The sequence below is a fragment of the Malaclemys terrapin genome, chromosome 6 (assembly GCF_027887155.1).
Source record: "Malaclemys terrapin pileata isolate rMalTer1 chromosome 6, rMalTer1.hap1, whole genome shotgun sequence".
NCBI lineage: Eukaryota > Metazoa > Chordata > Testudines > Emydidae > Malaclemys > Malaclemys terrapin.
In genome coordinates, this window is record NC_071510.1 from 116,373,678 (window position 1) to 116,401,316 (window position 27,639).

At 40.2% G+C, this 27,639-nt stretch overlaps 1 protein-coding gene across 1 annotated transcript in view; it reads right to left on the reverse strand.

The window, feature by feature from the left end:
- Nucleotides 1-27,639, reverse strand: part of DCC (DCC netrin 1 receptor) — a 943,937-nt gene that overhangs the window by 232,366 nt on the left and 683,932 nt on the right. Inside the window, exons 10-11 of the mRNA XM_054032598.1 lie at nt 14,076-14,224; nt 12,168-12,306 (exon numbers count right to left, since the gene is read on the reverse strand). Coding sequence (XP_053888573.1) covers nt 12,168-12,306; nt 14,076-14,224 — 288 coding nt within the window. The remainder of the gene's footprint in view (nt 1-12,167; nt 12,307-14,075; nt 14,225-27,639) is intronic.

Consider the following 27,639-nt stretch of genomic DNA (forward strand, 5'->3'; position numbering starts at 1 on the left):
ACTAAATATTTACAGGACTGACAATTGTCTCCTTGATGCCTGTATATCTCAGCAGATCTGAGTTACAGATCTGGCTCTGGGAGGAGGTTTTCATATATATTTTCTCCAAGGACACAGTCAATGTTCAACCAATAGCTTAACAAATGGTATCTTCAAACATAAATTCTTGGTTTGTGGTGCCTTTGCACATTTTGCTGTCTACTGTCACACATAGATCTAGACCCGTAATTCCCTCTCACTTGAGTATACAAAGAGAGTTCTGGATCACATGGTAAGCTGGGCTCCCTTAAATTTGAACATGCATATTGATACAGCTAAATGACCATCATACATATAGAAGCCAAGACTGTAGGTCACACATATAGAAGGTGGGGGGGACTGTATTTTCATAGAAAGGTAGAGCTGAAAGGGACCTTGAGAAGTCATCAAACCCAATCCCCTGCACTGGACCAAATAAACCTTGACTATCCCTGATGTTTGTCCACCCTGCATGGGCGGCGGATAATGGAGGCTGGGTGAGGGTAAGCCTCCCCAAACCTCTGCTAATGTTCCCTATCACAGCCCCGGTGGGACTCAGAGCTCCTCTGGGTGGCCCAGGCTCAGGGCTCAGCCCCAGCTGCCTGGCCAGGGCATGGGACTCCTCTGGGCACCGGCGGGCTGGCTGGGGTTCTTGACTGCTCCAGGCACTGGCAGGCCTGCCAGGGCTTGGGGCTTCTCTGGGCTCCAGCTGGTATTAGGGGCTGTGCTGACAGGCCAGACGGCAAGAGCGGGAAGGATGAAAGGGGCAGAGTGGGGGGCAGAGCCCTGGTCAGAAGGGGCAGAACGGGGCAGAGCCTCAGTCAGAAGAGGCGGGGCAGGGGGGCAACCTCCCTGAACAGGGAGTGCACGTGCCACTGATGCCACCCTGTTCTTAAAAACCTTCAAAGATGGCTGTGCCACAACCTCCATTGGCATTCAGAGCTTAGCTTCCTTCAGAGCTTAACTACTCTTTTAGTTAGAAAGTTGTTCCTGACATCTAACCAAAATCTCCCTTGATGCAGATTAAGACTGTTACTTCTTGTCCTACCTACAGAAGATATGGAGAACAATTCTTCATAACAGTCCTTAACTTTTGAAGACAGCTTTTAAGAAAACAGTGACTCAGTGAAGAACTTAGGGACCACAGTGAATAATCATCTGAACATGAGCTCACAGTGTGATGTTGTGGCTAACAGACCAAATATGATCCTTGGATTATAAGAAGTAAATATTTATTAGGAGTAGGGAGCTGTTAATACTATCATATATGATATTAGTGAAACCATTACTAGAATACTGTCGCCATTTGCATTGTCCACAATTTAAAAATGGTGTTGACGAATTTGAAAAAGGTCAGAATAGAGCTACAAAAATTATTTGAGGTCTGGAAAACCTGCCTTACAGTGAGAGACTAAAGAAGCTCAGTCTATTTAGCTTAAACAAAAAGAAAATTAAAAGGACACTTGATTGTGATCTATAACAATATGAATAAGGCGAAGATTTCTAATAGTAGAGAGATCTTTAATCTAGCAGACAAGGACAAGATCCAATGGCTGGAAGCCATTCACACTGGAAATAACGCATATGTTTTTTTACAGTGATGGTAATTAAGAATCGGAACAAATTACCTATGGGTGTGGTGGCTTCTTAATGTGTTGGAAGAACAGGATCGTAGTAGTGAATATAAATGATAGTTCAATGGATTACCCTAAACAGCTTTGGTCATGAAACTAAGAACTTCCAAAAAAATTTGTGAAAACCAGAGAGAGACCCTCTCACACTAGAGTAGCTAAGAGCCTAGCAGTTAGGACACTCACTTGGGATGTTGGTGACTCCCGTTCAAGTTTCTACTTCAAATCAGGCCCAGCAGATATTTGAACCTGGTTCCCTGACATCACAGATGACTGCTATTGTTTATTCTGGGATGGGTCTCTCACCAGAAATTCCATCCTAGACCTGAGGAAAATTTATTCAGAACAGCTACATTTCTGAAAAAGTTTCAGTTTTGAGAAATCAAAAGAAACATTGAAAAATTTCTGATCAGCTCTAATTTCTATCAAAGTGTACCAAGAAATTCATGTTTTGGATGAATGTTGCAATGAAGTGTTTGACAATGATCTTTGAAACCTTTCCTCAATATATAGCACGTCACAGGATCTGCTTTGGAAAGGATGATGAGCAATCAAGCATCTGAACATAGCTTTGGGTTTCTTAAAGTGATAACTGAGTCATTAGACTTTTCCCCAGTGCTGTTGAGGTTTGGTGTGGTCTTAGGAAACATGTTCTCCAAGAAGTGTTTACAACTGAACTGATGTTCTAGATTGTTAATGTCCGTTTTGTGCCTTTTACATTAGGAAAGGCAGTATGAACCAATGGATAGGGCACTAGAATGCGAATCAGGAGACCTAGATTCTATTTTAGCTCTGCTACTGACCTGCTGTGTGACCCTGGGCAAGTCATCTCCTGCTCTCTTCTCATCTTTTAACTGTCTTATCTATTTAGATTGTTAAGCTCGATGGGACAAGGACTGTTCCTTACTATGTGTTTCTAGCAGTGCCTAGTACAATGGAGCTCCAGTCTTGACTGGAGCCTTAGGCAGTACCAAGCAACAAAGAGTCCTGTGGCACCTTATAGACTGACCCTTATAGACTAACAGATGTATTGGAGCATAAGCTTTCATGGGTGAATACCCACTTTGTCGGACACATGCAGTACCATAATTCAAATAATAATACCACCAATAATATGTTGGTATACAAGGGTCAATACAGCTGCTTAATATGTAAGGGAGCTTTGGTTGCTCATCAGTTACTCCAGAGATTATATTAAATACTTCATTTCAACAAATTTAGAGACAGAGAATCTATATCTGCAGGGTACTTAATATTTCAAGACTAAAAGAGAAGTGATTACGGTATTCCTGTGATATTACTGACCTGATCAGAAACAGTGAATAACTGATCTCACACAAGAAAGCCTGTTCTCATGAGCTATTTCACAGAAGCAAGAATTCAGATAACATTCCTATATATAGAATATTAGTATTTGTAACTCGGTCATCATGATGGTGTATGAAGGAATTGTACACTTATAAAAACGCCATGCTGGCAATATATAAAAAGACCCAATTTTTTTCTTCTCCCCTCCTGCCCAGGAAGAAGCAGGAATGGTGAAGAACAGCATCTGTTTTTTTCCCCCCTCTCTATCTTATCCTGAGGACAAGTAAGAGTGTTTGTCTGGTTGGTTTTGGCATAGTGCATCTGTGTATGAGCATTATGGTAAGGCTACAACAAAGAGATGGGTGGATCTTTCATTTTCTCTTGGTGGTGGTGGTCAGCATTCAAATTTGTGGGTGCTTAGGTAATGGAAAATATTTTGAGGTCCAATCCTCACTAATACTGAGGTGTTTAGAAATGTGGGATTTTAAAGGCTATCTGATCAGTGCCATAAGCAACTTGTGTCTCCTGAATTAAGGTGGGATGTCACCGCCCATGCAGATCAAACTTGCATTTTTTAATTACCACATTAAACTTCAATGTCGAATATAATTTGATCTCCATTATCACCTTAGGCCTTTTTTGTCATTATTCCTTTTCCAAGTATTACTGCTATTGATTGTCTGTTTCAAAAGATTCCTCCCCCAAATGCCAAGTTTCAGAGTAACAGCCGTGTTAGTCTGTATCCGCAAAAAGAAGAACAGGAGTACTTGTGGCACCTTAGAGACTAACAAATTTAAATTTGTTAGTCTCTAAGGTGCCACAAGTACTCCTGTTCTTCTTCCCCCAAATGCATTAGCCAGCATTTCTCCAGGTTGACTATAATTGTTTTTCCTGTCCACATTGATAACTTTTTCATTATTTCTCTGTCCTCACTGTGTGCAACACCTCCCAATTTGGTTTCGTGTGCAAATTTAATTAATGTGCTGTTTATCCCTTCTTCCAGATCTTCAGTCAACATGCTAAATAAATCCAGACCCAGTACCAATTGGAGTCACCTTCATAGGAACATTGCTGATTGTCTTTACCTTGGTGTACTATACTTCAGCCAATGAGACAGTACTCATAACCAAGACAATGTGATTTAATATTTTAGGCAAAACAAAAAATCTGTGGGTCACTGCATCAAATGCTTTACAACAGTCTAGAAAGATTACAGTTGCTTTATTTCCTACTTCTAGCAGTTTTGTACCTTGATCAAAAAAAGCAATTGAATTTGCCTGGTGCAATTTGTTCTTTGTAAACGCATGAGACTTATCAATGGCTCCATTATGTTTGATTAATCATTGTTCCATTATAATCTAGGTATTTAGAGACTTTTCCTTGCTCTTGATAAACCAATAACCTAAAGTTTAGTGAAGTCAATGTGAATACACTTCCATTAATGTCAGTGGTCTTTGGATCCAGACCCAAATCCTTACAACAGATTTTGCAACTCTTTCACATTCATACAATTTTAAAAGCACCAAATGTCCTCTCCATAGGCAATGACTCTCTGCTGTGTCATCAAACTAAGCAGGTACACAAGCACAAAAAACTCCATATTAACTCTTCCTCCATATTCAAAAACAAATGTTGCCAAGTGCAATTATCGCTCAGATCATTAAGCGCTGTCTCTTTGCCTTCCTTTGCTGCATCATCACATTTTTCAAAACATAGTACATTATATTTATTTTTGATGGGGCCAATCAAAACCAAACTAATATAACTTCAGATTATATGTAGCATGGGTCAGGGGTAGGGGTAGGTGTCATGAGAGTCACTCTGAATACGAAACTTCTTATGGTTCAATAAAAACACCACATATATCTGGAGAGTGGGATTAAGCAGTTTTCTTGTTATCTATTTTTAACTAACTTCCAAATGCAGGGCTAAATTCAGGCCTCGTTTACACCTGTGCAATCACATTCAGAAATTTAAGACAATGGGTTGCAGAGTTGTAGGGGAGGCAGAACGTTGCCTGAAAAATCTTCCTTACTAGCATTGCTGCATGCATTCGAATGAACACATCTTTACTTTCAAATCCCAGGCTATATTTGCAAATCTGGAAGTTACCCAAAAAAATCATTTCATACTTGTAAACTGAGAAGATCTGATATGGAATCTTTGAGAGACAATAAACTAGTAACCTACCCATCATTGCTACAGAGTCACTCTTCAGAACTGAACAGAAGCTTCTATTCTTTTTTTTTATAGTGCAGACCACACATCCTAATAGACAGATTGCAGTTATGTATTTGTATTTTTAAGTACTGACAATATGCTCAGGGCTGTGCCAAACAGAAATAAAGCCAGGCCCTGCCGAGAAGAGTTTATACTCTACAATACAGACAGAGATGAGAGGATAAACTTGGAAATCAAGAGGATGGAATAAGTCTCCACTTTTCAGGGAAAAGGCTGGAAAACAATAAGAAGTAGTACTTTCCAAAGTTATCCAGATATCCAAAATGCCACCTACTTGAGATAAAGGAAAAAACACACAACTTTTCTGCTGAATAGTATTTTCTGTATCAGGCAAATCCTTTCCCGTGTCACCTATTGCAGTGGGTAACCACCATGGTTTCGCAGCTCAAAGGATTGGAGTATTCACTCACATTTGATGAGATTTATAGTAAGCGCTTTTTGCACGACATGGAGCTGTTCTGCAAGAGCTACCTAAGCACCACATTTCAGACAGATTGGAATGGGGAGGAGATGGGCTGGGGGATAAGGTCAGAGAAGCTGCCACTACTAGTGTTAAGTACTTGGCAGGTGCTGAGGCGATTTCATGATGGGGCCATATATCCATTTAGATTACATAAATAATTAAACTAGGCATTACAGACCTTAGAGCTTATATAGGCAGGAACTGTGAGAGGAAGTCTAGTGCTTAGGGGCACTAACCTAAGACCTGGGATACTTGAGTTCAAGTCTCTGACCTGCCACAGAATGTCTGTTTGACCTGGGGAAAATCATTTAGCCCTCTCTGTGTCTCAGTTACCCATCTGTAAAATGGGGATATTAGCACTTCCCTATCTCACCGCAAGGTACTTAGGTACTGTGGGGAGTAAAGGGGAGTCTATATACATACCATAGAGAGGTCTGATAATATTCTTTAGTTGGAACTAGCTATACCCAAGAGAATTGGGGTGTCAGCAGAACCCCAAGGGGTCCTAAAGCATGACACCTCTCACAGAGTGTTTGCATAGGAGAAATCTGCACTCTTGTGAGTTAGAACCACACCGATTCTGGTAATTTTCTACATTAAATACTATAACAGCCTGCATTTCTTCTGCCATTGTGACTGCCCCTCCTCCCCCCCCCCCCCACACACACACCTGAAAGTAAACACATGAATAGCTCAGGTAATAGAACCAGCTGTTGATGTCTGAATAACTTTATATGCTCAAGTATCAGGGAGTAACCATGTTAGTCTGTATCCACAAAAACAATGAGGAGTCTGGTGGCACCTTAAAGACTAACAGATTGATTTGGGCATAAGCTTTCATGGGTAAAAAACCCACTTCTAATAAATCTGTAAGTCTTTAAGTTGCCACCAGACTCCTCACTGTTTTTATATGATCAGTGTCCTGACTTTGTTAGTTTGATACTCACTCCTTAACTTTTTTTTTAAAGTGTATTCATATGATCATTATGGATATTAATTATTTTTAACCAAATATTCAGAAAGAATTAAATAAAACTGTCTGCCAATTTCTGGGTTTAAACACATTTTTACAAATTCATAGGCATGATAGCTCAAAGCATTTCTGGAATGGCAAACAGCCTGACCAAATATAAGTGAGCTGTATATTAAACAGAAAACTAAACATTAAAGGTCTGGTAAATTCTATAAGTCTGTGATTCTATAGTTCCTGGAATTGAAGAAGCTATAATAAATCCCTGTGATTAAAGTATATTTCTTAGACTGTATGTTATATCCCAGAGCTTCATGGATAATTTCTTCCTACAGGCATGCAAGGAAATAGTATGCTAGGCTTCTTCATGACACCATCTACTGTATCATATACTGTGAAAGTGCCACAGAACTTAAGACCATAAGGGACCACAAGATCATCTAGTCTGACCTACTTTGTATCACAGGACATTAATATAACCCAACACACACACACTAAACCCAACAACTGAAATTAGACCAAAGTATTACAGCCCACAGTGAAGGACACACAGAAAAAAGGACACATGAACACAGGAGGCGAGGTGAGGACCTACACAAGCAATGATACAGTAGTATGCACAGCAACAAAGAAAATTAGGTAGAACAACAGTATCAAGGCTTCTTCATAATTTTATTTTTTGTCCTGTATAAAATAAATCCTTGGAAGACTGAAAAGGAAATCTGTACACCTTTTTCAACTGTACATCTACACAAGTTTGTTGTAGTATTCATCATAAATGATGGGCTATCAGCACTCTTGGAGAAATAAAATAAGATTACGTGGTCTTTGCAAAGAGATAAGAAAAAACTGTTGGTCGTTATGTTTTAGAGAGGAAGCTTAGTCTTGTGGTTAAAACACTAGCCTGGGATTTTGGAGACCTATGTTTAATCCCTTGCTCTATACAGCCTTCCTACTTAATTTCTCTTTGTCTCTGCGCTCCATCTCCCACCCTCTGTCTGTCTGATCTATTTAGATCATAAGTTTTTTGGGGTGGGGATGTCTATTACTATTTGTTTGTATAGTACATAGCAGTATAAGGCCCTAATCTTGGTTGTAGTCTCTAAATTCTATTGAAATAAAATAATTGTAATAAGTTTTGGTCCTACACATCTTAACTGTATCACTTTTAGCTTCACACTCTTTAATTCCCTTCCCTCCTTCGCCGTGCATAGTGTTTTTGTGGGAACTCAGATCAATGGATGAAATGGACTATAAGGGGGATAGAAAGCTGGCTAGATCATTGGGCTCAATGGGTAGTGATCAATGGCTCCATATCTAGTTGGCAGCCAGTATCAAGTGGCGTGCCTCAAGGGTTGGTCCTGGGGCCAGTTTTGTTCAATATCTTCATTAATGATCTGGAAGGTGGCGTGGACTGCACCCTCAACAAGTTTGCAGATGACACTAAACTGGGAGGAGTGATAGATATGCTGGAGGGTAGGGATAGGATACAGAGGGACCTAGACAAATTAGAGAATTGGGCCAAAAGAAATCTGATGAGGTTCAACAAGGACAAGTGCAGAGTCCTGCACTTAGGATGGAAGAATCCCATGCACTGCTACAGACTAGGGACTGAATGGCTAGGCAGCAGTTCTGCAGAAAAGAACCTAGGGGTTATAGTGGATGGGAAGCTGGATATGAGTCAACAGTGTGCCCTTGTTGCCAAGAAGGCTAACGGCATCTTGGGCATTATAAGTAGGACCATTGCCAGCAGATCGAGGGACGTGATCTATTCGGCATTGGTGAGGCCTCATCTGGAGTACTGTGTCCAATTTTGAGCCCCACACTACAAGAAGAATACGGAAAAATTGGAAAGAATCCAGTGGAGGGCAACAAAAATGATTAGGGGTCTGGAGCACATGACTTACGAGGAGAGGTTGAGGGAACTGGGCTTATTTAGTCTGCAGAAAAGAAGAATGAGGGGGGATTTGATAGCTGCTTTCAACTACCTGAAAGGGGGTTCCAAAGAGGATGGAGCTAGGCTGTTCTCAGTGATAGCAGATGACAGAACAAGGAGTAATGGTCTCAAGTTGCAGTGGGGGAGGTTTAGGTTGGATATTAGGAAAAACTTTTTCACTAGGAGGGTGGTGAAGCACTGGAATGGGTTACCTAGGGAGGTGGTGGAATCTCCTTCCTTAGAGGTTTTTAGGGCCTGGCTTGACAAAGCCCTGGCTAGGATGATTTAGTTGGGCATTGGTCCTGCTTTGAGCAGGGGGTTGGACTAGATGACCTCCTGAGGTCCCTTCCAATCCTGATATTCTATGATTCTATCACTGTATGATATTATATATAGCAGGCCACATCCCAGGCCCCTCTACCAACCATTTCTGGGCTATTGTGGCAGTGCAAAACAACTGAAAAGGTGTCCTAAAGATATACTTCTCCTCTCCTCCTCCCCCCGCCCCACACATTTTGGGAATGGGGGGGGGGACAGAGCCAGAAAGCTCAGGCTCCAGCCTGTCTTTGGCCAGAGGAGTGGTCCCAATGGCACCACAGAGTCTGGTATAATTTAGTCCATAGGCTGCTCTAAATTATGTCAAAGGCTTAAATGCCTCCTAGTGGCCCCAGGATCAGGAAAATGGAAAGATGTCTTAAAGACACCTTCCTCTCCTCCCCTTACTACACCAAGTCCCCGGTGTTGCAAAAAGCTACAGTTTACACCTCCCTGCAGCACCATGGGCAGTTTAACATCTGTGTGTGCTGCAATTGCTGTATTCAGTGGGATGAGTTAAAAGGACAAAATCTAAGTTGACAGGATCAAAATTTGATTGTCCTTGCCACAGAACATTACAATAGTTTTACAAATATCTCCTGGATATTGAAAAATCTGTTAGCTCTAAAAGAGGAGAGGAACCTGGGTAAAATTCTTAATTCTCTGCTGGGCAGCTCACCTCCACCAACAAAACCAAAACCAAGAGTGCTGAATTAATTTTAGAAATTCATGATAATTTACACCACACCATCTATGTCCACTGCCTGCCTGCTCCTTTCCTGTAAGCTGAACCTGCAACTGACAAGAAGCTTGCTCTGGAGCAAGAGATTTTTGTAACTTTTAGTCACCTGCTGGCCCTCAAAAATGGAACCCACTTTGGGGCGGGGGGAACAGCATGAAGCAAATCTACACACTTGCATCATGTACACATCTGCAAAACAACGTAAAACTGGTACCAATAGATTTCATTTCAGACCAGCACCCCACCTTCTCCCCTTGCTTAACAACAGAGAAGTTAAATGCTTCTTGGGGTGCCATATGCTATTCTCCATTCTTCTGTTTTCTGAAATAGTGTCATGAAAGCCTTCTCTTTAGTGACATTTTGTGCTCCCAAAGAGGTGAAATCTTCTAACAAAATTTGCAGAGGATAATTTTCAGACTTATGAATAACAATCTCTCCCTTCCTCACTTATGATGACATTTAAAACCAAAGTGGAGAACAGAGCCACAGTACTACACTTCACAGTCTGAATTATATCTACATAAATTATGCAAAATATTCATTTTCACTTGTTTTCCTTTTGTTTTTATAATTATAAGTGTGAAGTAATTTATTCTGCCAAGATCCTATCTGTATTACAAGTGATGACTGAATTAGATGGATAGGCATAAGTAGTACTTGAAAAAAATATTGAAGAAGTATCAAATGTAAAATAATTGAAAGATGAAGTGCCAAATGAGGTGTGGCTATCACAGATGAACCTTATAAAGGATACTACAATGATGGTCTGAAACACTACAACCTACAATAATATTATCATAGTGTTTTTATCAATTCTGTAGGTTAGCAAATATTTGTTTTTTAGTAAGGGAAATATTTGTAAATACAACAGAACTTGAGACAAGGGTTCATCCTTATCTATTTAAATCTTTTCTTCCATCATAGGCACTGCCTAGATTAGGAAAAGGAAATGTTTATGGCAAGTGTGCTAGCTAATAGATCTACATGCACCATGTTTTGCATCCACTGGCTGCAAAGTGGTGTTTTAAAATGTGTTAATTAAGTGTTCTGCTAGTCAAGGTCAACTCTATATCCCCACCTGGTGTGTGCCTTGTCTCCACTAGGATTTTACAGCAAGATAGTTACCTAAGTGTAACTTCACTTTTTGTAGTGAAGACACAGCCCTGGTAAAGCCAGCACTATTGTGAGCTTAAGTCAAACAGTGATTCAAAAATCAGGACAGGAGCAGAGCCTGTAATTTGAATACCTAAATTCATAAACACACAGGAAAAAACCAAGGCAATCAGATTACATGCAATTGTAAAAATCCCCATCTAAATAGTTCTTTTGCACCATGTGGAATTTATCATTTTTTAAACTCAGACCCAGGCATAGGCGCCCTTGGATGCAAATGCAAATCTTTTAGTTTAAGAGATATCTCTCTGGATCAGATTCTCAGATGGCATACATTGGTATTGCTCCACTGAAGATATTGGAGACATCTGGGTTTTATACCCACTGAGAAACTGGACCTCTTTTCTTAAATTCTCATCTACCTTTGTTTTATCTCATGTCCCCCCTCCCCTTTTTGCCCCCCCCTCCGTCCAACTCTACCACCATCAATATTAATTACTCCCTACTAACTTTTAGGGTTCTGTTTTCCTCTAAAAAGTTGTAACAAGTTTCTAGCAGTAAAAAAATCTACCCAGAGAAGTCATCAAGGTACCATCAGAAGGACACACAGATCCATTTTTTGTATACCCAATTATTGGCCTAATTCTCCTATAATTTACACTGGTTTTACACCACTGTAGCCAAACTGATCAATGGAGTTACTCCTGATTTACAAGTGTGGGAATCAGGCTCACTGACTTCATCAGGAGACACTGCAGCACTTACACATGAACATCAGGCATTAGATGTTTCCAAGCACAAAATAAACTTCAATACAATACCCCAAGAATGCGGAGACACAAAGCACAGTGCAAGCCAAGGGAAGAGCGACTATGCAATCACTGTGACAGAGAAGAAAGTAAAACAGACATTTTCTACTCCAGTGTTCCAAATATGAGGAAGATCTAGAAAGGTGATTCTTCAGATTACCAGATATAATAAAATATTTTCCATTAAAAAGTGGTGAGGACAAACCTGTGTATAACTTCAGGAAATGGAAAGGGAGGGTAGAGATAGCATAATGTTCTGTAACAACCTTCTACCAAACTAGGAAAAATGAAAAGGACAAATGATCATGAGGGATACGACCCTAAACACCCTGTGAAACGATATAATGGGCAGTCAATGAATCTATGATTTCTGCCTCTGAAAAAGACCTGACGATATTTATTTATTTATTTTATTTAATAGTTTACATTTTGGTTGTCAATTTTCATTTAGTTTGTCACGCCTATCATTGACTTGAACTGAGTATATAGTATAGGAAATCCTAAATTTGTCCTGGTCCCAGGATAAAACTTTATACATAGCGATCTGTGATGTTAATCCACAAAGTGCACATTTTTCTTCTCCTTACATTGTCCATCCTGGCATCTGTAGTTCTAACTTACCATCAGAAAGCGTCATGACGGTAAGATCTTCAGTGGATACCCCAGGGCCATAGCGGTTATAAGCCAAGAATCGTAAGGTGTATTCCGTGAATTTTTTCAGCCCCTCCAGTTTGTATGATAGTCCATCAACATCTATATTCTGGGCACATAAAAGTGATAATTGTTACTAAGGGGAAATGTTAAAGAAGGTATGACAGTAATGCTGGGGGATGAACAGATTAGACAGTAGGGCTTTTCTCTGTCTAAGAGGTAATGCTAAATCCTTATTTAAGTTGCTGTAAAAGGTAATTTGTAACACAGCATTACTTGTTACAGCTCAGTTCTCAATAGACCCTTTGATATTAAACTGCCATATTTCAAGATATAGCTGACTCTGGTGCTTAGACCTTTGGTTTAGTTGTTATTTAAAGCACAGTAGAAAGATTCCTTGCTTAAATCAATCACTCCTTCTCCCATAAGAAAGTGATAGGGAAAGGAAGAAGGGAAGAGAAAGGCGCAAATAAGGGCTATGAGTCATGGGGAAATTCTAGGAGAAAAGGAGAGTGTGAAATAAAGGAAGACAAGAGAAGAGAGAGAAGATTTTGGGGGGCGAAGAAGCGAGATAAATCTACACTGGGATTTATGATGGCTGTGACTCTTACAGGCCACTAATAAATTAAACTGGCTCAGATGGAGAAAAAGGGAGTCTCTATTTTACTATACTGTCCTCCTCTAAAGCTCTCTCTTTTTTTAAAGTCACATTTCATCCACATAGCATCTCTTAATGACCTCTACAGGATCACTAGGCCACCTTGCCTTTACATCAGCTACAGATGTACTATGTTAACAGCCTGAACTGTTTAAACTGTTTATTTGCTAGAGTGCAGGATCCTTGGAGCTGAGACCATGATCTTATATGTTTCCACATAAAAACACACAGTCATTGCAGAACACCAATAATAACGATGACGCAAATTCCCTTTGTTTATCTCTCTCATTTGTACAGGAGCGCTGCCAGCTTTTCTGCTGCCCTAGGCAGCAGAAGGTCCCTCCCTGAAATGCCGCCACCCACAGAGGCGGCGGAAGGTCCCGCCGCCGAAATACCGCCACGGTCGCTGCCCCCCAAATTGTAGTGCCCTAGGCAACCGCCTAGGTCACCTAATGGGTTGTGCTGGCCCTGCATTTGTAAGAAATACAGATAATGCCTAGACTGGGTTTATATATTTTACACTCCTAGAATGGACTTGGCCCTGAGGAAAGGGAAAATGAGCCACTGAGGAAATAAATTAGATCATATCTACTCCCATTTCCTGTGTAAAACTTCCCTTAACATTAGTAGTGTCTGAAAAATCTATAGAACATTTATAAGGGGAGGACCCTTTACTTCGTTTCTAGACTTTGGATAAGAAAGGTAAACTAAGGGCTTGTCTCTCTCCCACTTACACCAATTGTATACTGGTGTGAAACCATATGGCTTGATCCTGCTGCCATTTAAGTAAATCATAAGACTAACGTGGATTTCAATAGGCCGTCCCATTTACTGCCATGGAGGTACTCCTGTCTTGCACCAGTGTAAGTGAAAGAATGAGCTCCTCTATATATTAAAGTACATTGTAATAGGCCTATGTAATATTCAGCTACAGCGGCATGTAAATTCTCACAGTTCAAAGACTTGATTTAAAAAAAAAAATCCCTCTACTCACTGCCTTTCAATGCACATTTCCAAGGCACTTAACCTGAAGAGTAACCACTCCAGTCTGTTATGCCATTAAAGCACCAAAATTTCCACTATCAACAGGTTTAAAGCAGCTGAACAGAATGGATTGAATGCTTCTTCTCCTTCCTGTCTGATTTTGTCACGTCGTCCAGCAAAAGCCTGCTCTCACAACTAACTGAAAGAAGAGCATACAGCTTCTTTAACTTGCTCACCTGTTCTTTTCCAGTAGCAGTCTCTGTGCAGAACAATCTGTAACCTTGGACTGGACCATTTGCATAGGCAGGGGGTTCCCAGGAAAGAAGAATTGAGGTAGGTGAGGTAGATACAGCTCGCAGGTTTTCTACTGGCCCTGGAACTTGCACTGTATGAAGAAAAATTGCCTGAATAAAAGCAGTCATTTATTGCAGCTCAGTTCCTTAATTATTTTGTTATCCTTTTGATTGCTCTGGCATATCCTGACCCAATATGTGTCCCCAAAGAAGCACACGTCTCCTGCTATATATGACTATGCAGAGCTGAATGTTTTTAACATTGGAGTGAAGTGCATTTCTCTATGAGGAAGTATTTAATAGACTTGAATGGTGTCGGGGCAAGGCATGATTAATCCATAAAGAAGCTCCGCAGAGTGATACAACATTGCATCACAATAACCTTCTAAGTACAGAGGTGGCTTTGTAAAATACTGTCCTTCATTTAGCATGTTGTTACAAGAAGTATGAGCTAAACTTGTGATTAATTTCTAATGGATGGAAACAGAAGTTGCTCTCCTTTCCCTTCCCTCCCATTGCTTCATCTTTCTGCACTTCTGCTTTTTGTTTTGTTTTTTCTTAATATTCTCTCCTGATTTTTCAAAATCTATCTATCTATCTAATACAAGATATAGAAAAAAACAGTCCAAATCTGATCAATACCAAGACTGGTTCAAGAAAAGGAGGGACTTTAGCAGACCCATTACTCTCTACTTATAAAAGAGCAAAACTCAAAGACACACAACCTAAAATATCAACGCAAAACCCAGCTTTTCAGAGAAATACAAAGTAGCCTTACCATACTTCTTGTGTGTCTATTCAAGCTCTGTATAGACTGACTCAACTGCCACTTGTTTAAAAATTGATTTAATGCACCATAAATTGGCTTGGCCTCCTAGTACCAATGCAACAATGGGGTTTTAGTATCACTGTGTTATTTCCTATTTACATTGTTTGCTTCATGTCCCTGTTTATTTACTTAACCTTAAATTTAGGTATATTTTATATGCTTTCCTATAACTATCTCTTTGGATCACAAATACCTGGTTGCTAAAAATAATCATCGTAATAAAAGTAATCTTGGGCATGCACTGAGGGCAATCTGGGAACTATGAGACACAAGACAAATTCTATTGCCTTTTTGGATTCAGTTTGGCACTGAACATTGCTAGTGATTTGGTAGGAAGAAATGCAGTTTAGCGTGACTGTGAGCCATAAGTAAAAACTTTCAAACCTGGATGCCTAAAGTTAGGTCCTGAAATCCAAATTTAGGCACCTAAAGAACTTTCAGGGTTGACATTTTTGGTGAAAGTTAATTATATGAATTGGTAAGAAAATTTAGCACATCTGCAGTTCTGTTTCATAACAAAACTTTTGTGTTTGTGCAATATCTAGCACTCTGACGATGTTACTGGAACTCAATACTTATAAAACTAAAAGCAACAATAAAAGTGTTAAAAACTGCAACCATCTGACACAATCTTGCAATTATTGGAGTTAATGCAACCAGTTCTAACAATACTTTAACCTTTTATTTTCAGGCAAAGGAAAATCTGAGACCAAAAATACAGAAAGCTGAATTATTTTCCATTTTCAGAGTGATTTCATAGAATTTGGGGTAGGAGGTGAGAGGGGAGATTGTTTTCTGGCACAAACCAACCCAAAATGAAATTGCCTGTTTTCTTCACAAATTTCATGTAAAAGCCCCCCAGTGTTGCACAGCTCTAGTTATACTAATATGTTTTTCACTCTGAATTCTGATTGTCACACGTTATTAATATTATGCACTCACTGTTGACTTGAACTAGTTACCAAATAACAAAAATGCTATACTTGGGAAAGTCCCTTTATCACTAAGTCATTCCATGAAAGAACCACTATGCTGACTTTCAAGTCTGTCTCTACAGTTCATCTGTCCCTTCAACTGGAACCCAAGGAAGAGTAGTCGATGAGAGAAAAAGGATGAAAATTGGCAGAAAAGTTGCAGAACAAGTGGAGAACCAATTCTGAAAATGATCTAAACTCTAAAAACTGGTGTGATCAACAGTGTTTAAAATATCTGAGTTGTTGTTGCATGTCAATACCTTTTTCTTGCCTGAATATGAAATGGTCTATTCATATTTTACATATAGAAAATGCCATTACGCAAAACAAACTTGCCAGTTATTGTGCAGTTGGCAGATAACAGCATTACAATTCCTATAAAATGCTTTTCACAGTCAAATGCATGTTACCAGACAGTTTCATAGAAGAAAGCTGTTAGGGTAAAACTAACAGGTTTGTGGCAAGTGACAGGGAAAGAACATGACACTTTCTTCTGCTAATACCTGTGTATTTGACAATATGCTAAAGATATCTAAAAGACTGCTGCCAGCTCCAGGATAAAGACCGTGGTTGACAATTTCATTCCTCTGGCCCAAACAGAACTCTCTGCAATAAGGATAAACCATGGGAGGCAGAACTTTCTCAGGGGCTAGACAGAGACGTGGAGTAAACTGGTCCCTCAGGAACTAAGGACCATCACAAAGCTTGTCACTCTCCACTGCAAGTGCAAGGGGCATTTCTTTGACCTCTAACAAATACGTAACAACATGTGTATTAAAAAACCCCAAACCAAACAACTTACTCCGGTGCACACACTGCACCCTCTGGGAAGAGGAGGAAAAAATGAACAACACATGACAGATGTTTGTCATATAGCTGAATGTACTACTGGAAGGCAGTCAGATACTGCAGTGATGAGCATGGTAGGAGAACCAATACAGAATTTTGTAGAAAGCTAAAAATCAGTGAAAGGCTGCCAGTGACATATACTTTTAAATGGCATTTAACATTCACTCTAATATAGAATTAATACATTTAAGAAGTTTTTTTTCCCCCTCCAGCTTTCCATTTCATTATATTTCAGTATGTCTGATATGCCCTCTAATGTGCTTAACTTCTCAATACTTGGGCATGCAGAAATTCTTTAGTCTCTGCTGATTCCTGCTGACAATAATGTAGGGGGGAAATAGCCTTTTGTTTCAGTTCTTGTTTTCCTGTTACCTTTTTCTTGGTGTGTGTGTGTGTGTGTGTGTGTGTGTGTGTGTGTTGTTTTTTGGGGTTTTTTTTTTGTTTTGTTTTGTTTTTGTTTTTGTTAATGGGAAGACTTTAGAACTACAGCAAGAGCCATTCAAATAGCACAAACCACGTCTTCCAGAAAAGTCATTCTCTTTAGATCTGTCAATTTCCTGGCCAAAAAGGAGCACATCCAAAGATGGGAAAGAGCAAAGATTAAGTGATTTTCCCCCCCAATGGAGTGTGCATAAACTGTGAAGTCATTTTTATATTTGATCATTAATAATCACACAAACAAAACATGCTAAGCATGTTTTCCCTAAAACATTTCCCTCCTGAAGTTTGTGACACTTTTGTAAAATAAAAGCTACAGTAATTGTCAAAGAATTTGATTCTACTCTCACTCATGGCAGTTTTACACCAATGCAACCCCACTGATTTCAGAGGAGTTACTTCTGATTTAGACCATGTAAATGGGAACAGAATCAAGCCTAAAACTACAAGTGGCCAAATTCTATATGATTTTCAGTGCTGGCTTTAGAAATATGGTTCTGTTCAATATCTACATAAATGATATTGATAGTAGCATAGAGAGTACACTTATAAAGTGTGTGGACAATATCAAGCTGGAAGGGATTGCAAGCACTTTGGAGGACAGAATTAGAATTCAAAATAGCAAATTACTGAAGGAATACTGCAGAAAGGGGCCTGGGGCTTATAGTGGATCACAAAGCAAATATTATTTAATAACTGGAACAAATTACCTAGGGAGGTCATGGAATCTCTGTCATTGGAGGTTTTTAAGAACAAGTTAAACAAACATCTGCCAGAGATGGTTTAGAATACTTAGTCCTACTTAGTCAAGGGGACTTGACTAAATAACCTATCGAGTTTCCTTGCAGTCCTACATTTCTTTGATCTATAAAACCTTTAACTGTCTTAATTTCTCCATAACTGCTGATGGTTCCACAGTCTCTCATTGTGCCTGACTGGAGTACATGGGGCCCCATTCAGCAAAGCATTTAAGCATGTGTTTTATGTCCATTCCTATTCAGCCAAGCACTTAAGCACATTGTGGGACTTAAGCAGTTGCTTAAAGTTAGGCACATGCTTCTGGACTTCACTGAATAGGGATAGACTGCTGAAATGGGGTGTGAGAATTTTAACATTGGTTTCAGTGCACACAGGTTCAAACCTAACAAAAGCTTCCTTTTTAATTACTTCCAGCAGATTGTCCACTCGGATGAGGTAGGTCAAAACAAAGGAAATGCAGGTCAGCATTAGAATGCATAAGGAAGGCAGAAAACATTCAAAGCTGCTGAAATATAACACCAATTTTTTTAAATGGTAAAAACCAATGTTTTTAGATTAGAAGTCAATTTACAAGAATTTTGTGAGCTTAATTTCAATAGGTGTATAGAGGTAGGAAGTCCAGGACCTGTTTTTCAATGCTTAGTAAGTGCTACTGCCTACTTTGGTCATGCATAACCAGATTCATTCACCCCCCGCCTCCCCACACACACACACTCATTAAACACTATATGTGCACATCTGTAGCCAGGCTCCCAAATCCTCTCAGAGCACAATCCTTCTCACAAACCTTCTCAGTTCTTTTGCTCTGCATTCTCACACAGATCTCCTAACTGCTACCTCTTACTCAAACTTTTGTGCATAGTCCTTAGTTGTTTGTATTCTAGCTGTCAAATTCTGTATCGCTCTTTTTCGGGGCACAGGTCTCGACTTCTCGAGTGCTCTGAACACCTCTAGTATTACAGAATATGAATAACAAACAACAATCCTTCCCTATGCATCCAAATCCTGACCTGGACTTCCTTTGTCTCAAACAGTGTCAAGGTGGCTATTTCTATTTATTATTATTATCATTATGTATCATTCTAGCACTCAGGAGTCCCAGTCATGTTTATGGTTGTTGGTCCTCTTCAGTTATATGCAACACACTTTAAAACATTTTTTCTAGTGATTCATTCTTCCTTATGAGATGCAATGATTAAAATTTTATTTTTATTACATTTCACTTTCCCTTAAAACAGCTGGTTCCTATGCTGATTCACAATGAAAACATTTAAAATGTGACACATTTACGAAGCCACTTGCATTTATTGATAATAGAGTGCATGCTTTGATTGTGTCTTTGATTCCCTCCCCCCCCCCTTCCCTGTAGTTAACAGCTTTAATGATATTTCTATAAAATCTGTTTCTGTGCTGTATGGGGAGATGGGACTTCAAAAAGCCTGCAGGCAATGTAATTATTAGCATAATGAAACCCTCGCTTCCCTGCGCTGTATACAGCTGAAAGACATGGCAGCGGTTTGGCAAGAAGTACAAAAACTACCCTGTCTGCCTCGGCTGCTGATCCACGGGAGTTCTGCTGGACCCTTTTCACTTCTGTCACTTCAAGATATTTTCACATTTTGTTCTGCTTTGCATCGGGTTATTCAGTATTTACTTACGGTGTGCAACTATATTCCACAGTCAAATATATTAACCTACTCTATGGTGTTTTCTTCACATTACTAACAAACACTATTGGCCAGATCACATATCATCAGATATGCAAGCAGCAGGTCTCTTCCATATGCAGGTCTCCTAATTTCTCTGTAGAAAGTTGGCTTTGAGGGAGGGAGTTGCCTTTCTTGCATAATTCCTCTGTTTATGGGGATGGGGACTAATTTGTATCTAGTTAGGGGGTTTGGGAAAACACCTCTCAATCCACTCAGCCATACTGCAGGGAATCTGATTTTTTTTAAAAAATGGGGAAAAGGGAGGTACAGGAATAAGTGACTTGCTTATTGTCACTGTCAATTGCAGAACAGGACATAAAAAAGAACAGAGGACAAAGTGTGCTCTTCATTTACACAGCTGAGACTCCCATTGACGTGAGTGAGATTAGAATTCGTCCTTGGTCTCGACTCCAAGTTCTGCACAGTAGTCTCAAAATAACCAATGATACTAACAAAATATAACACAAAACACAAAGGACGCACACACACACCCATCTCCATGGAAGGGAAGTTATAGAAAGCTCAGAACAAAGGAAAAGACAGTTTAGATGGAAGGACTTCCCTGCTATCTCCTCTACAAACGCATCCTTGATTAGAAAGATACAGAGTGTGTCTACACAGCAAACGTGCAGCTGGCCCAGGTCTGCTGACAGGCTCATAAGAGGGGAGGTTCTCAGAGCCCAGGTTCCAACCTGAGCCTGAACATCTACACTGCAATTTTACAGCCCTGAAGCCTGAGCCCAAACCAGCTGACATGGGCCAGCCACAGGTGTTTATCTGCTGTGTAGACATACCCACAGAGCACTGACATCTGAAGGAATCATTACCAGAGCTTTTAAGCTCAAAGGTTCCTACACTGGTCTGTGGAGAGTTGATCTGGTCACATGGGGACAGATTTTCATTTAAGTACCTAATTAAAGACCAGATTTTTTTAAAAAAGTACTCAGCACCCAGCAGCAATCCTGGTGACACTGCAGCCAGATTTTCATGCTGAGCTTTTCTAAAAAACTGTGGGAGCTGATCAGTTAAGCATCTTGTTGGCTCTCCTCTAGGGTGACCAGATGTTCCAATTTTATAGGGACAGTCCCGATATTTGGGGCTTTTTCTTATATAGACCCCCCACTCGCCACCCCCGTCCCGATTTTTCACACTTGCTATCTGGTCACCCTACTCTCCTCATTGTTTGCAGCTGCTAAGTTGCAGTAAGAGACAGCCAAGCATATATTAAATGATTCATTAGTATTACTTTTCCACAGGAGTAATTGCTGTAGTTGCCAAAGTGAAGCTACACAATTGCAAGTGGAGGGAGAGGTGGTCTATGTAATAGTGTCTGGGTCCAGGAGCCAAGCTCTCTGTTAAGATGAAATTATTGTTCGTGGCTCTGTCATAGACTTCCCATGTGAGCTTGGATAAGTCACATAATGTTTTTGTGCTTCAGTTCCCCCACTATAAAATGGGGAGAATACTTTCTTTTGCCCACTCCTAGTATTATCTATGTAGATTGCAAGCTTTCTGGGACAAAGACTTAGTCTAAATATGTACAGCTCCTAGCACAATGAGGCCTTGATTTCAGGGTCTAGATACTGTCGATACTACAAATACATGTTAATTATAGAGGGGACTGCTTTGATAATTATCATCATGGAGTTAAAGGGAGAAAGGTGATCTTATAATGCCTCCATACCAAGTATGCGATTCAAGCATGGAAAAGAAAACTTGGTTGCACCATGTCAATTTGAAGCATCAGCAAAGCTCTTCTTTCACTGACAACCCACAGTTATGATAAAGTTTTATTTTAGTGGAAGTATTGAGAAGTTAAGTTCATTACCACCATAGTGGATGTTGACTGGTTTAGAAAGAGCTGTATGAAGACAAATAGATTTCAGCAGAATGCCATCCAGAAATAGTTTTGGAATGATTCTGAATAAGCTGAAACTGTTGTGCTCTCATGGTGACAGATAAGATCCATTTTACTTTACAGTAATTGCTAAATCATGTCAGATTATGTCAGACCAATACTAAATTAAAAACATAGGCATGCTACTCAAGCACTACTAAATCAAAATGATTTTTGCTGGACCCGAATGAAGATGAAGGGAAGAAATTGACCATAATCTTTCGTAAATTGCAAAAGTACTTCACATTAAGGAGACAATTTTTTCTAAGTAAACACAGAGGTTGCAGATCCTATTTAAAAGCTCTGGATGGACTGTGTTCTCTCTTAAGCAGGTTCCGACTACAAAGAAACGGATAGGAATTCTTGATGCTTCAATGGACATTGGTTTTCCCCATCACCACATGTAGGGGGACACGCTGCTGCACAAGCACATAATATATGGTGAGGGATCTATGCCAAGGCTTCCTGACTCTGTACTGCAGTTTGGTCTCCGTGTGGCATACCTGTTAAAGTTGAAGGTCCAGAAACTGGAGATTTTATACAAATAACATAATGCCTTGTTGGAGAAAAACACAGTTCTCACTCTTTGGTTGCAATCCCCTTCCTGTCAGTTCTTTCTCTGCTTCCACAGCCTCAATTTGTATGTTTGATAAATATGCAAAATCTCAATTGCATATATATGCATGTATGTATTTAAAACACTACCACAGCAGAAATGGGAATGATTTGTCTGAGCCAAACCAAAAACTGCCATGTTAAGTTCCTTGGTGTTTCTGACCCCACAGAAGCCCTGGTTGGAAGAGCTCTGAGATCATTCAAGAGAAGATTCCCTCTCTTTCTTTCTCTCTGGGGAGATGTTTCAAATTCACCTTCCCAGTTCTGCACAAGTCTCACAGAGCCTGGCTCCAGTCCTAGCCCAGATGGCTCAGGCTCCCATAGTGAAATCCACCCATCAACATATAGGCACTATATCCCCAATACAGCCCATAAGCACTATGCTCTGAGGTCTGCCGGGAAGTACCAGTGAGATGCTCTACACTTCTAGGCACTAACCATGGACTGGAGCAACCTAGCTGAGACCACAGACTAGAAGTGAAATCCTGGTCCCACTGGAGTCAATACTCCCTGGGGACAGGATTTTACCCACAAAGTGTTTGTGGATAGAGTCTCACCCTCACTGTTTACATCAAATTTCCCCAGGAGATTCAGACTCTCAGTTGGGAGAAAGAGAGAAAGAGTACGCACAAACCTGTGAAGGTTCCTGCACACAGCTAACTTTGTCTCAGGGGTTTGGGTTGAGGAGATGGGAAACAAATGGAGCAGACCTGACCTCGCTTCCCCACCCTGTCCATTCACACAGGATCCGGAACTTCATGGAACCCTTGTGGAAGGTCTTCCATAGGATTCGGAGTGGAAATGAACAACATGCCACGGAAACAGCTTTTTCCTCTTGTGGGTAGCTGGATCCATGATTTTTGACTGCCCTCTGCTTGTGGAAGCAGAGAGAAGTATGGAGCCCTGTGCTGTTACAACAATACACAAAAATACCAATAGTCTTAGCATTTTCTAGTGTCCCGGGAATGGGATAAAAAGCATATATCAAAGGGGAATACACATTTCCATTGAAAACGTAATACTTGACACATACATTATCTTTTATAAGCAAAATGGTATGTCAGGTAGAGTGCAAATAACCTGTATTGAGGAGAGGAAAAAATGAACTAAAATAAATAGAAAAAAGCTATTTACTGCAATCTTATTGGAATTCCCTCTGAAAGGACTATAATTGACCCTGATACAGTCCATTCAACCAGCAAGAGACAGATTTCCACACTGGGAAGTTTATGTATACATTGATGTCGGCCATAGCTAGACAGGCCCCATCAAAATGGTGTAAAGAGAGAATTATCCATTTCAATTATCACTGCAATGCAGCAGCAAAGAACTGGGCAACAAGGGGAATAAGGGCTCATGCCAAGCCAGCAATTTATAACAAGGAGCAGGAGCAGATGCATCAATTTTGTTTTCAGCATCTTGCGTAGGCTAACTTCGGTGTGGCATGAGGAAACCTAGAGTAATTGTTCTCATTGCTACTGTTATAATTATTGATGCTTTTGTGATAATTACAACATATTGTAATTGATGCTGATATTATACTTAGGTAACAGTTACCCTGGAAAAGGACATCACAAGAGACACTCCAGCTCATTAAAGTTCAGGGCCATTTTTATACCTAACAAAATATAAACAATTTTTAAAAAATTCTGCAATAAATGTAAAAAATGACCTTTGTGCTCAGAATAGAATCTCCTTCTACTGTAGCGACAACCTCGCTAATCAGGAGCAATCCAATTAAATATCCGTTTGCCTCAAACTGTCACTGATTTAGAGGACACTTAATAAAATACTATCAATTCTACCCTAAGCGTGAAGTTAGGGAAATCTCTTTAGAGGATTATTCATAAATTCACTAGTAAAGATGCACTGTATGCTTCTAACATAACAAAATATAATAATAAATTTTAACGGTGTTACATTTGCAAATGAATGTGCCAGCAATGCCCCTCTGCCATGTACATTGGCCAAACTGGACAGTCCGTACGTAAAAGAATAAATGGACACAAATTGGACATCAGGAATGGTAACATACAAAAGCCAATAGGAGAACACTTCAATCTCCCTGGACATTTTATAACAGATTTAAAAGTAACTATTCTTGACGAAAAAAACTTCAGAAACAGACTTGAAAGAGAAACAGCAGAACTAAAATTGAATTGCAAATGTAACACCATTAATTTGGGCTTGAATAGGGACTGGGAGTGGCTGGATCATTACAAAAGCAGCTTTGCCTCTCCTGGAATTGACACCTCCTCATCTATTATTGGGAGTGGACTACATCCACCCTGATCGAACTGACCCTGTCAACACTGGTTCTCCACTTGTGAGGTAGTCCCTTCTCTTCATGTGTCATTATATAATGCCTGCATCTGTAACTTTCACTCCATGCCTCTAAAGAAGTGAGGTTTTTCACCCAGGAAAGCTTATGCCCAAATAAATCTGTTAGTCTTTAAAGTGCCACCAGACTCCTTGTTGTTTTTATCCATCTCTTAGTTTCCCACTGTTTTCAGTCAGGAAATTGCTCCTAATGGGCCAGATTCTACCATCTTACTTATGATGGTGTGCCTTATTAATAGCGCAATTAATATTTAGTTTTGATTCAACAGTGTACCCGGAAAGATAATGGAGCAAATAATTAAGCAATTAATTTGCAAACATCTAGAAGATAATAAGGTGACAAGTAACAGTCAGCACAGATTTGTAAAAAACAAATTGGGTCTAACCAACCTGACAGTTTTCTTTGACAGGGTAAAAAGTCTTGTGGATGGGGGGAAGTGGTAGATGTGGTATATCTTGACTTTAGTAAAGCTTTTGATACTGTCTCACAAGACCTTCTCATAAATAAACTTGGTAAATGGAACCTGTATGGAACTACCATAAGGTAGGTGCAAAACTGGTTGGAAAACCATTCCCAGAGAAAAGCAACAGAGGGTCCTGTGGCACCTTTAAGACTAACAGATGTATTGGAGCATAAGCTTTCCTGGGTGAATGCCCACTTCATCAGACGCATTCACCCAGGAAAGTTTATGCTCCAATACATCTGTTAGTCTTAAAGGTGCCACAGGACCCTCTGTTGCTTTTTACAGATCCAGACTAACACGGCTACCACTCTGATACTAGACACCACGCAAGGCACTGCATTTAGACGTATGGAATGGAAATCTATCAACCTCATGAAGAAACTTGCACAAATAGACAGATATCATCTTCCTTTCCAAGTGCAAATGGATGGACATCATACCAAATGGACTGAAGGTGAAAAAATCCATTGCTATCTACATACTGCACAGACCACAGTGAGAGATTATGCCATACACTATCAAAGAAACTGAGGAACCATCTGATCAGCATCCTATACAACAAACAGGAAAACATCAAAAAAGAGCTCTCCAACCTGGAGACTTTCATAAATAACCAACCCTCCACACAAATGGACTTTACTAAAATAAGACAGGAGATCTACACTACACACTTCACTTCTCTACAAAGGAAAAAGGACCGTAAGCTGTCTAAAATCCTACCTGCCACATGGGGCCACAACAGTGGTACCCCTAACTCACCCAGCAATATCGTCAATTTATCCAGCTACACACTCAACCCAGCAGAAGAGTCCGTCCTATCTCAGGGACTCTCTTTTTGCCCCAGCACCCCCACGAACAGGATACAGTTCTGCGGTGATCTGGAAGTCTACTTTTGTCGCCTCTGACTCAAAGAATACTTTCAAGATAACACTGAACAGTGCACTGATATCCAGATACCCTCCCACCAACAACACAGGAAGAAGAACTCCACATGGACTCCTCCTGAGGGTCAAAATGACAGTCTGGACCTAGAATGCTTCCGCCGACGTGCACAGGCAGAAATTGTGGAAAAACAACATCGCTTGCCTCATAACCTCAGTCATGCAAAACACAATGCCATCCACAGCCTCAGAAACAACCCTGACATTATAATCAAAGAGGCTGATAAAGGAGGTGCTGTTGTCATCATGAACAGGTCTGACTACCAGAAGGAGGCTGCCAGACAACTCTCCAATACCAAATTCTACAGGCCACTTTCTTCAGATCCCACTGAGGAATATACTAAGAAACTGCACCATCTACTCAGGACACTCCCTACACTAACACAGGAACAAATCAACATACCCTTAGAGCACCGACTGGGGTTATTCTATCTACTATCCAAGATCCACAAACCTGGAAATCCTGGACGTCCCATCAACTCTGGAATTGGCACTCTCACTGAAGGACTATCCGGATATGTGGCCTCTCTGCTCAGACCCTATGCCACCAGCACTCCCAGCTATCTCCGTGACACCACTGATTTCCTGAGAAAACTACAATGCATTGGTGACCTCCCAGAAAACACCATCCTAGCCACCAGGGATGTGGAGGCTCTCTACACAAACATCCCACATGTGTCTGACGAAGTGGGCATTCACCCACAAAAGATTATGCTCCAATACATCTATTAGTCTTACAGGTGCCACAGGACCCTCTGTTGCTTTTTACAGATCCAGACTAACATGGATACCCCTCTGATACATTCCCAGAGAGTAGTTATCAGTGGTTCACAGTCATACTGGAAGGGCATAATGAGTTGGGTCCCGCAGGGATCAGTTCTGGGTCCGATTCTGTTCAATATCTTCATCAATGATTTAGATAATGGCATACAGAGTACACTTATAAAGTTTGTGACTGATACCAAGCTGGGAGGGGTTGCAAGTGCTTTGGAGGATAGGATTAAAATTCAAAATGATCTGGACAAACTGGAGAAACTGTCTGAAGTAAATAGGATGAAATTCAATAAGGACAAATGCAAAGTACTCAATTTAGGAAGGAACAATCAGTTGCATGCATACAAAATGGAAAATGACTGTCTAGGAAGGAGTACTGCGGAAAGGGATCTGGGGTCATAGTAGATCACAAGCTAAATATGAATCAACAGTGTAACACTGTTCCAAAAAAAGCAAACATCCTTCTGGGATGTATTAGCAGGACTGTTGTGAGCAGGACACAATAAGTAATTCTTCTGCTCTACTCTGCACTGATTAGGACTCAACTGTAGTATTGTGTCCAGTTCTGGGCACCATATTTCAGAAAGGATGTGGACAAATTGGAGGGAGTCCATAGAAGAGCGACAAAAATGATTACAGGTCTAGAAAACATGACCTAGGAGGGAAGATGGAAAAAACTGGGTTTGTTTAGTCTGGAAAAGAGAAGACTGAGGGAGGACATGATAACAGTTTTCAAGGTTGTTACAAGGAGGAGGGAGAAGAATTGTTCTTCTTAACCTCTGAGGATAGGACAAGAAGCAATGGGCTTAAATTGCAGCAAGGGAGGTGTAAGTTGGACATTAGGAAAAACTTCCTAACTGTCAGGGTGGTTAAGCACTGGAATAAATTGATTAGAGAGTTTGTGGAATCTCCATTACT